The 12,112-nt window shown below is 38.3% G+C and overlaps 1 protein-coding gene across 2 annotated transcripts in view; it reads right to left on the bottom strand.

Moving 5' to 3' along the window:
• Positions 1 to 5,620: 5,620 nt before the first annotated feature.
• The window catches only part of SLC38A11 (solute carrier family 38 member 11), a 55,727-nt gene continuing 49,235 nt past the window's right edge, over positions 5,621 to 12,112 (bottom strand). For both annotated transcript variants that reach the window (XM_005896157.3, XM_070380878.1), the window contains one exon: positions 5,621 to 6,354. In XM_005896157.3, coding sequence (XP_005896219.2) covers positions 6,061 to 6,354 — 294 coding nt within the window. In that variant the 3' untranslated portion in view covers positions 5,621 to 6,060. The remainder of the gene's footprint in view (positions 6,355 to 12,112) is intronic.

A 12,112-nucleotide genomic window follows, 5' to 3' on the forward strand; every position in this document is an offset into this window, starting at 1 on the left:
TTTTCTTGCAAATTATAAATTTTACTTAAATACCTTTGAATTAGGTAAATTCAAGTTATTCAGTGTTTATCCAAGCATCTTGAATGAGTAAGATATATGAGTATATATTGGCAAAAAATACTAAGTATGACATGGTCTTAGGCCCGAGCAGCTTGCAAATAAGAAAGAGGCAAGAAAATTTTTATTTAGCAGTCAAAATGAACAAAAAGATATGTGTTGATTGGTATGCACTTGAAGAATTCTTTAAAGAATATTCTAAACAGTTTCTGTGAAGCTTCTGTGCTTCATGAAGCAAAACAAGAACCTCAATTTAATTTCCTAAACCAACTTGTTAGATGAATGACTGCATCACATTAACTTGCTACTTCACTGAATGACAATCATTATAGTTGGAAAAGCGCAATTAAACTAATAGGTTTGGCTATAAGTACAATCAACCATTTTCCCTTTTTATACTATCAATCTCACTTCTAATACTTAGGTGTTTACTACGTTCAAGACACCATGTTATGGACTATGAAGAATAAAAGACTGTAAAACACACTGTCCTCAACTTTTGGTCTGGTTGGCTGGACATGGTTTCTTCATATAACTTCAAGACATACATACAACTTCATACAAGTGCAAGACAAAGAACTCCAAAGGAGGTAGAATTACCTTGCAGCAGAGCTGTCGGGGATGGCACGGGGAGAAGACTGGAGGACTAACAGAATGTGCTGAGGATGGGAAGGAGGGCTTGGATATTTCAGATGAGAAAACGGCAAGAATTCAAGAGCAATGGCAATAGCAGCAGAAAGCAATTTTGATATAAAGCAATGCTTTAGTTCATCCAGAAAAAAAGGTTCCTTCCTGCTGTCATGGAAGATGAGGCCAGAATGACAGGTTGAGGCCATACTATAAAAGCTTTGAATACAAGCTTCAGAGTTTGTACCTTATCCTGTAAGCAGAAGAGTTTATCATGGAAAGCTTTTGAACAAGCATTTGGTGTTATTAAAGCATTCATTTATAAAGTGAAATGATTTGGAGTGATGCACAAATAATCTTGAAGGGAGGGGAGCCTGGAAGCAGAATGCTCAGGTAAGAGGCTGTGGTATTAGTCTGGGTGTGAGTTGGTAAGAACCATATCAGGTAGGTGTTAGGAATGAAGGACAGGCTAAATCTCTACGTGCCTTTTTAAAAAAACGAAACATTTAGCATAGCACTATAAAGGAACAATATAGTAAAAAATTCCAAAATTAAATTTATTGATAATCTTCATTTTCAATGAGCAGACTTTAGTGGAATGATCTTTTAAAGATAGTTGCATGCATTCTTTATCTGCATGATGTTATTATGAGTACAACCCAGTTTTACTCATGTTCCAAATAAGATTTTTTTTCCAAGTAAGACATTTGGTTTAGTCCTAGGAAAACTTGGTGTATTTTTGAGGAAACCGTATATTTTCTTCCTTCTCATAATAAGAATTATGGAGCTCACACAATTTTCCCTGAATGCCTGTAGGTTCCAAACCAGGCTTTCTGCTTAGCACAGCAGCTGTGTTGTCTTTAGACCGTAATCTGTTTCCTTCTTTGTTCGCTGTCCTCCTCTCCCTTGTCATTACTCTTCACTAATCTTCCTGTCTGGGTTTCTCCTCTCCCCTCCTTGAGTTTCTTCAAATGAGTTTTCAAAGAGACAAAGGAAAAGTACAGTTACTCTGCCAAGAGCTCTCTCTCCTGTCTCCACTCTCCGTTCCTTCTGAACTCCAGCCTGGCATTTCTACACGCTGCTTGTTTTCTGCTCAGCCTCTGAAACAATGGCCCCATCTTTTGTCCAATCTCCATCCTTATTCAAATATGGTTGTTGAATCAACAGCAGTCAGATCACCTGGGAACTTTGAACAAATGCAAATTCTCGGGCCTCATCCCAGAACCAGAAACTCTGTTGGTGGGGCCCAGCAACCTGTATTTTAACAAGCCCTCCCATGATTCTGGGCCTCCCCTAGTGGCTAAGATTGTAAAGAATCTGCCTGCAATGCAGGAGACCTGGGTTGCATCCCTGGAATGGGAAGAGCCCCTAGGGAAAGGAATGGCTTACCCACTCCAGTATTCCTGCCTGGAGAATTCCATGGACAGAGGAGCCAGGTGGACTACAGTCCATAAGGTTGCAAAGAATCAGACGTGACTGAGCAACTAACACTTTCACTTTCTTTTCAATGATTCTGACCCGTGTTGACGTTTGTGAACCACGGCTCTAGAGGATGACGGTACTGTTTTCTTTCTCTCCCAGTCTTATGTTCTCCTGCTCATGGTACCTCTCATTCACTCTGCATGTCTACTCTGTTATCTGGGCAAATCCTTTCTACACTTTTTAGAATAATTACAAATTCTTCAAGGAGCTTATGTGATTCAGTTCAGTTCAGTCACTCAGTCGTGTCTGACTCTTTGTGACCCCATGAACCACAGCACGCCAGGCCTCCCTGTCCATCACCAACTCCCAGAGTCTACCCAAACCCATGTCCATTGAGTCGGTGATACCATCCAACCATCTCATCCTCTGTCGTCCCCTTCTCCTCCTGCCCTCAATCTTTCCCAGCATCAGGGTCTTTTCAAATGAGTCAGCTCTTCACATCAGGTGGTCAAAGTATTGGAGTTTCAGCTTCAACATCAGTCCTTCTAATGAACACCCAGGACTGATCTCCTTTAGGCTTATTTGATTGGTGCAGCTAATTATTACCTCCATCAATGTCACTTAAGCATTTATGGGTCCCTCATCTCATGGTCACCTGCTGATCCATGCTTGAGAATAACTGCCAACACCTGGCCCTGTCACTGGCCAGCTCTACTAAAAAACAGACGAGCACTGCTTCCCTGAGAAGATCACAGCAGATAAACCAGAAGGAAGCCTGCTCCTTTCCAATAAATTAATCTTTCATTAAGGTGATGTGTGCTGCACAGTATGACTCCAGAGGAGGACTAGTTGAGATTTTCCTGGTTGGATAACCTGGATTTCAGAGTCCTTTTAGGAAAGACAAGAGACAACAATTATTGCTTGATACCACTGTAGCCGGTCAGAGGCAAAGCAATCTCCCTGTTTTGATATTGGAAGTTAGCGTTGAGATTAGAGATCCTATTATAAGTGACAGGTACAAGGACCCAATTAGTAAGTTTTACAGATGCCATCCAATCTATATCCTTTAAAGGAAATGTAGTGCTCTGTGTTTGCCTTAGCGTGTAATGATACTATTCCCTCTCCTCCTTTTTTAAATTAAGAAGAACTTTGTAAGGTCAAATAAGCCACGGTGCAAAACTGGGTTAAATATTCAAGTTGTTTTGTTAGGGGTAAAATGTAGCTTGGAATAAGTTTCAGTGGAAACATCATGAATTTAAGGCAGAACATAGAAGGGGTGGTTCTCAAAGTTCTGAACGTTGGCAAAATATTAGTAAGTATTCTTGTGAAATAGATGTGTTTCTAACACTTATTCGACCATAATTTGAAAGATGTTGGTAAACTTTGTAGCTAATAACTGGGTCCAGGGTAGTCTTTTTTTACAGTTGATTTAGAAAACACAAAACCAGAACAAATATTTGTTAGGCATTAATGCAGGACTCAGTTCCTATCTGGAACTTTTCACGAACTTGAGCCAAGGTTAATGTATCTGAAGCAATAGCAAAAGTACAAGATAATAGAAGGTTAAGCACTAAATTACGTTATCCTTGACGTACTTTTCTTTGTACACCCTTGGAAACCTCGTCTCCTATGACTTTATCTAATAACTATGTAGGTCAGTGTTTCTCAGTCCTGAGTAATGTAGGGATGAACTGCTGCAAAATTTTCTCACATTCTCTCAGTTAGGAATGAAAGCATTTTGATTAGTATTTCACCAAAACACATATCAATATAAAAATGGATATAAATCACCTACCTTTATGATTCTTAACCAACTACAAAAACCAACTGTATAAATGAAATGCAGAAAAGCTATATAGCCAAAAGAATTTGTATTAATTTAGTGGCATGGATGATGTTTTGTTGAAGTGAATGCTACCACTCAAAGCCTGAGCATGGCCCTGCTGGCTAAGGGGCAGTTTTTTTTTTGCTTTCAATAGGCCTTTCTTATTATAAGTCACATGACAACTCAGCTTTCACCACTTCTGTATTCAAACTGCTGTGAAATATTCATTATATACTTCTTATGGTTTTTTTTTTTTTTGGCTGTGATTTGTTCAAACACATCAGGTATGTATTAACTCTGTCATATTTTCTCACTATTTGACAGTAATTAATATAATACTATAGACGGTCAACTTGATAACTTGACTGAAACACAAATGAAAAGGTGAGAAATGAAATCATGGGTGATACATGACTTAAGCTAGCCATCCAAATGGGCCCAAATTTTCTTGTTTTTTTAAAAGATTGTCATGGGTATTAAAACATGAAATATTCATTGAGATATAAAAAAATTCTTATTAAAAACTGAGGCCAGTTGTGATGAACACAGGATCCCCACCGCCCCCCACCCACCCACAAGGAAGCATTGGTGACCCAGCCATCAGCCAACCGCCTCCAGCTCTCAGTTCCTTTAGGGTCTGCTCAGCCGCAAAGAGCTGCCCACGTGCAAGGACTATTGGAGGCAGGGGTGTTCAGACTTGGCTACTTCATTTGAATTGAGACGACTCTGAAGGGCCATATATGCCCCATACTCCTTGCAGACCTGGCTGAGGTTCTGCCAGCCTGCACTACAGGCCCTTTTAGCCCACCAGCCTGCACTACAGGCCCTTTTAGCCCACCAGCCTGCACTACAGGCCCTTTTAGCCCACCAGCCTGCACTACAGGCCCTTTTAGCCCACCAGCCTGCACTACAGGCCCTTTTAGCCCACCAGCCTGCACTACAGGCCCTTTTAGCCCACCAGCCTGCACTACAGGCCCTTTTAGCCCACCTGATCTTGCTTCCCCTCTCTTCCATTAGTCATGTGCGTTAGTCACTCACTCACGTCGGACTCTCTGGGACCCCTATGGACTGTAGCCCCCCAGACTCCTCTGTCCATGGGATTCTCCAGGCAGGAATACTGAAGTGGGTTGGCATTTCCTTCTCCAGGGAATCTTTCTACTCAGGGATAGAATCCGAGTCTCCTGCATCTCAGGCAAATTCTTTACTGTCTGAGCCACCATGAAAGAGAATAAATACCTGACATGGCACACTCCATCTTTCTGTCTCCTTCTGGAGAATCTAGTCAACAAGAGCATCCAAGAGTCTCTCCAAGGACCCCCAGAGTAATGAGAATACCTCTTGTGTAGCCCTGATTCTTCTCTTGAGGTTCTAGTCTGAAAATTCAGCTTCCACCTGCTCTTCACATTCAACAGCTCCAAAGCTGACGCAGAACTGATCCCTTGAGCTTGTGCCTTAGAAGAACTTGTGGTTTTCCCCCATTTTACACTTTATTTAATGGCACTACCATTATATTCTCACAGGATCAAAACTTTCGAGGTAATTTTGATTCCTCACAGACCTTGCTCTGTACGCCCAGTCTATGAGTTATGCTTCCTAACATGGGCAGGACTTTACTCATTACTCCAGGGAGTCACTTCCCTCTCAACAAGGCACGCGACTGAAATGACAATGGAGAGCTTCACTTGGTCTTGGGATATCTAGCCTCTTTAATCGTCTTGAGTTTTCCTTAAACTTCAAAAAAACAAAAAGCCCTCTACGTTTTTCTTAAAGGACACACAGAAAATTTAAACCCACAATCATCTACTCATTTTAGAGCACAATATATTGGTTTAAAAAGAGAAAAGTTCTTTGAGAGGATGGCAGCAAATGTCAAAGACCTTACTTTTCCTTCTGCCTTTAAGATTTGTGCAGTACAGTCATTAAAACATTTATATTTTCCCTGGTTTAAGATAGAATACATTCAACTTTCTTTTCCTTTTTATCTTTTACATTGGACTAAAGAGTAAAGAAACCAAATCTTGATAAATGCCAAAGTAATAATTTTATAATATGGAGATTAAAACATGTGTGAATGTTATTATGCAATTTAGAAGTCTATAAAAATGAATTTTTTTTTTAAAGGAGGCAAATCACTGAAAGATACTGACGTTTAAAATTGAAAGTTGTGTTGTCAGTTGAAAATGAGAAATTGAAATGTTTGTGAGGGAGAAATTGTCCGGGGAGCAATAGAACATTTCCTGCCCGTGGCTGCAGTCTTGAGGGCTGGTGACTGCCATGACGAATCCAACAGCCATCACCACAGCACCAATGGGAAGCATGACGCAGGACATAATCTTATCTGAGTGTGTCCTGGGTTCTTCAGACAGCTTCAGATAACATGCCGATGGAATGATAAAAATTAAGGGAGCTGCACAGAGCACGCCCTGCATATTGAAAACAAGAAATAAGATAATGTTACTGAGTGGAGCCTTTCTGGGACAGTTTGGAAAAAAAACACCTAAAAAATCTATCTATCATCATGCATGTGACAAGTATGACAGCTTCAGTTAAATCAAACAGAGGAAAGAAAAATAATTCCAAGAAAGACTTTCCTTTTCTGACAGTATATTTACAGATGAGAAAAGTAAAAGAATATAATAGTATATCAAGCTAAAGAAATAATAATCAAAAAATAATAAAAAAATAAAGCAGATGGTATGGCTGATTCCTGGCAAACTCTTCAAAGTTCGCTTATTTTCAGTCACATCATATTTCCTTATACTCTTCATCTCAAATTGCTGTGTACCTACTTTGCCTTTTAAAACTGAGAGGTCTGTTTGTCAACTGTGTACAAAACAGGAATATTCGGAGGTATACATAGGGCATGCGTCTTATCTCTTCTCTTTTCTTGACCTTGTAAGAAAGTAGGTGCCTATCTATATGAGAAAGGAAAACTGTACCCCTCAGGGTACTTAGCATGAAATAGCATTTCTAAATCCTCTTTCAAGTAAAACTACTCACATTAATTACCCTAGAAAATTGACAGCAGAACTAAATAGCTATGACTCATCCTCCCTCTCCCACATTAGTTTATGGATAAGTCCAACCTGAGGGGGAATGTCAGATTGAAAATTACAGGGAGTATTGCTATCTAATATAAATAGACCACAAGTTACTGACTTCAAAGGAAAGAGACTTTCCATTTGAGGAGGCTAAATCTGTAAGGAATTCTGCAAATGAAATAATGTTAAAATTAAATGTATTTTAGATAATATATTTTTGATTATATTAAACATTATTTATATATCAAATAAAAGAAGCATATGATTAAAATATATTAAATATAATCATATGATAAATGGTACTTTCTTAAGTCATAAAACACAAGCTGTTTTTTTTAAATAGGCACTCAGTAAATATGGTAAGGTTAAGAATGAAAAAGAAGCATTCCACAAAATATATATTTTCCAAACTTGAAAAGTTATTATGGAAATTTGTAAAATATACAGAAAAGTAGAAAGAATCATATAACAAAACCCTATACACCTATCACCTACAGTTTGAAAACTTTTTCACATTATTTTGGTAAAGTAACCCCAGGGGAAAATCATAGAAAACTGATTTTGAAATTGGGTGATGTAAAAGAACAGATTATACCTTAAAATATTTTTAAAAGAAAGATTTTTTCAGTATCACCATTTACTGAATTTACTTTGCTTTATACTAAGTACTACTCTCCTACCAAAAATATACAACATCATATGATTTCAAAAATACAAGTTTTTAACAAAAAACAGCAAGTCAGGAGAAATATCAATTAAGAGGAGCACATGAAGTCAGACTGGCCAGGCAGCAGCTAAAAATTTGGGGAAAAATAGGAGGAACCATACTTCATGGAAAATATTTCTATAGTCACAGACATAAGCATGGGAAAATACTAAGAAGTGTCATCTTCTTATTTGAAATATATGAACAATATAACTTTGCTATTCATAGTACCTGAATACAGATGAATACCTACAAAAGTACACGGCATATAAAGGATTAATTTTCATATGGCTACAAAGTCGGACACGACTGAAGTGACTTAGCAACAGAAGCAGCAGCAGAGTTAAATGAATTATGTATTTCTTAGGCTCCATTATGACATTTGAAACTGATGTTTTTTGAATTATAAAAAATACTTAATCTATGCTTATAATAATTATCCTTTGATTTCAATGAAATAATTTTTGAAAATAAAAAATACAAACACAGGAGGAGTCCCCTAGCGGCTCAGTAGTAGAGAGTCTGCCTGCAAGTGCAAGAGACCCAGGTTCAATCCCTGGCTTGGATAGATCCCTTGAAGAAGGGAATGGCTACCCACTCCAGTATTCTTGCCTGGAGAATCCCATGGACAGAGAGGCACCTGGCAGGCTATAGTTTATGGAGTCACAAAAGAGTCGGACACAACTTAGTGACTAAACAACACGTTTGTGAGTGCATGCATGTGTGAGTACGTGCATGTGTGTGTGTCTGTGTTAAAGAGTGATAAAAGGCCGTTCATAGGAACACATGAAGCAACTTCATCAGGAACTGTGGAGTGTGAAAGTGCTATCCGGATGGAAACTGCAACCAGCTGCTGCTCAGAAGCTGACATCAGTCAGCATTTTGGGACTCTTCCAAACCTAACTTGCTGGGCAGCGCAAAGCAATGGGTGTTCTGTTTATGTCATAATTCTTAAAGGTTGAGAAAGTAGCAATTAGTGGGAAAAGTTTATAGCTGATGTTTGTACTGGAAGAAGTCCAGTTGAGTATCTTGTCTAGATAGCAGTTCCTTCCCTAATATTTGAAAGCTCCGTCTTGGTAGAGATTGTTGCTAGGACCCAAGATTATCAGTAAAATGATAAAAACATCTGCTCTATTCCCTACAAGTTGTGTGTATGTGTGTGCTCAGTTGCTCAGTCGTGTCTGATTCCTCGTGACCCCATGGACTGTAGACCGCCAAGCTCCTCTGTCCATGGGATTTTCTAGGCAAGAATACTGGACTGGGTAGCCATTTCCCTCCTCCAGGGGATCTTCCCTACCCAGGGATCAAACCTACATCTTCTGTGTCTCCTGTATTGGCAGAAGGATTCTTTACCACTGAGCCACCTGGGAAGTCCATTCCCTATAAATTAGTCCAACTAATTTCATCTATCTAATATAGCCTTGTCAGAGGATACACCACTGGCTTAGTAATAATTTTCAAAATTTCCTGACAGCACATAAATGCCATAACTGTTTATCAAGAGACAAGAAAGTATATAGCCTATTTATAAAAGGGGAAAGCACTATCCTTTGATAAAAAACACTACTGATACCAGGGCATTTTGCAGTTTGCAGGCGGGAAATAACAGAAGGTGTTGAATATTTTTACTGGCAGTACAGATGGGAAAAGTATTTGAATTGTCCTACCTGAACAGAAACCTCTCATCTGATGCAAGAGGCTGAAAACTAAAGAAAAGAGTGCTTAAACATCCTTAAAATTTCTATTTTGTAATCAATCTGGACTCGTGAAATGTGTTCCTATACCTTAAAGAGAAACTCTAGCTCAGAGGTCTTTGGTGGCTTGCACTACGGCTCGCCTACTCTGTGTGCTCTTGCTGGGTAACAGGTTTGCTTTCTTCCCTCCGCTGTATGCCGCACACCGTGCTTGTTGGGCTGGTTAGCCTGGCCACAGGCACCAGCTGCTTCATCTTTTCTCTTTGTTCTGCTGCAAGTGGAAACCCAAAGGACCCAATTACTGCAGATGCCTCCTTTCTCTAACAGCGACACTAGCGCCAAGATGCTGGATTGTTATTAACAAGAAGGGAACTTACTTTGTTTCTAAAATGAATCCTTTAAAATTGAGGGTGCATTTGCCTTGGAAAATAAGTCATTTTGTTCTACTGCCATGAAAACAATAAAATAAAAAGGAAGATAAGTTCTAAATGGGGTTTTGCTTTTTTATTAAATAACTAATATAAGTCTGAATAATTTTATTCTATATTATTTTAGTTAAACTGAATAATATCATTTCCTTAACTTTGCAAATTGAAGGTCTGATTCTATTATATCATCACCTGTGAAGATCTTTACTCTACTTAATGATGATTCAGAAGTCATAATAGGAAAAGAATTTCTAAGGTACTACCTTATTAACTAAGGTAAAGGCTATTAGCTAAACAGTATCAGCTTAGATGAAAAACTTTTAATTTCATTTTTTTGTATTTAACCCTTTTTTAAAGTCTATCTACGTATATTCTGAATTACTGTTAACCTCACTTACAGGTAAACTCAATGCATAGATTTTTAACTTAAAAAATGGAAGGAGACATGAATACATTTATTTTGCATGATTTAAAGCCTTATACTTAGGAAATTTCTGACTAGCATAATGATTAAAAACATGGGCAACAGGGTTTGAAAGCTTGTGTTCACTCTCTACCACTTAAAACTAGTGTGAGCTATTTAAGTGTCTATTGACAGATGGATGAATAAAGAAGGTGTGGTATATGTACACACACACACATATGCACTCGAGTACTACTCAGTCAAAACAGAATGAAACTCTGCCATCTCCAGCAATGTGGATGGACCAAGAGAACATCATGATTAGTGAAGTAAGTCAGACAGACAAATACTGTATCATCACTTATAAGTAGAATCTAAAAAATAAAACAAACAAGTGAATATAACAAAAAAGAAACAAACTCACGGATATAGAGAACAAACTAGTGGCTACAGTGGAGAGGGAGTAAGGTAGGAGGGACAGGATAAGGGAAGGAGATTAAGAGATACGAACTACTATGTATAAGATAGATGGGCTACAAGGATGTATTATATAGCATAGGCAAATATAGCCATTGCTTCATATTAGTAATAACTTTAAATGGAGTATAATCTATAAAAATATTGAATCACTAAGTTGTACACCTGAAAGTAATATAATGTTATAAATCAACTCTGCATGAGTGGGTGCTAAGTCGCTTCAGTCATGTCCAACTCTTTGAGACTCCATGGACTGTAACCCTCCAGGTTCCTCTGTCCATGGGATTCTCCACACAAGAATACTGGAGTGGGTTTCCATGCCCTCCTCCAGGGGATCTTCCCGACCCAGGAATCGGACTCATGCCTCTTCTGTCTCCTGCACTGGCAGGTGGGCTCTTTACTCCTAAGGCCACCTGAGAAGCCCACAGAGATCAACTATACTTCAATTAAAAAAACCCATTGTGACCTGTTAATGGCGCCAATCGCTCTGTGTCTCTATATCTTCATATGTGAAATTTATATAGATTAAGGATGATAATATATGCAAAACACTTGACTCAGAGTAAATGCTCCCTACGTGTCAGCTCACACTGTTGTTTGGAGGGGAAACATCACATGCTTTAGTTGCTTCTAAAGGGCTGTGTGACCTGCTGCTTGATCTGATGTTAAAAACATAACAAATACCCACACAAAACAGAGTTGAACAAAGACCTGACTGTGACATTGCACTTACAAAAAGACTTTCACTGATTAAAAAAATACACACTCAGATGGTCTGGAAGTGAATGAACATCTCAGATTTCTTAAAACTAGTGTAATTGGAGTTCTTAGATCATGACAATTGGGCACTCTTCTTAAATGTCTATATAGTCAGGTTTTTCTTTTTTTTTTTTTTAATCTAAGGATCTAGAATCATGTTTTAAAATTTTAAAATAGTCCTCAAATTCAGCTCAGATCTTGACTTCATAACAGATTTTCATGAAATATCATTATTTTATTACAACACCAGAATTTTGTCTTAACCACAAAAAAATTTCAACTTAGGCACAACTGGGAATATTTAATGTGATTGTGCTCAGTTGCTCAGTCATTTCTAACTCTTTGCAACCCCATGGACTGTAGCCCACCCTTATGCGCTTATAATTTTGTTAAGTAAAGTGTCAGGGAGATTTGGAATTAACAGAAAGTAATGGTCAAATATACATAAATATATCATTTCTGAAAAATAAGCAATATGGGTATGCTTGGTTAACTTAAAGGGAACAAAAACTGTTAGGCTATCAAAATAGTGAGTAGTAAGGCAGTTGATAAACATATGTTCTCTCATATCACAATCCTACAGTATTCAAACAAACATGCGCCCTCAAATGAGACATTTCACAAAACAAGAAATAACAGAGTTGGGAATTGTGCTGGTCATCTCCTCAGTATA

This window comes from Bos mutus, chromosome 2 (assembly GCF_027580195.1).
Source record: "Bos mutus isolate GX-2022 chromosome 2, NWIPB_WYAK_1.1, whole genome shotgun sequence".
In the NCBI taxonomy this organism is placed as follows: Eukaryota; Metazoa; Chordata; class Mammalia; order Artiodactyla; family Bovidae; genus Bos; species Bos mutus.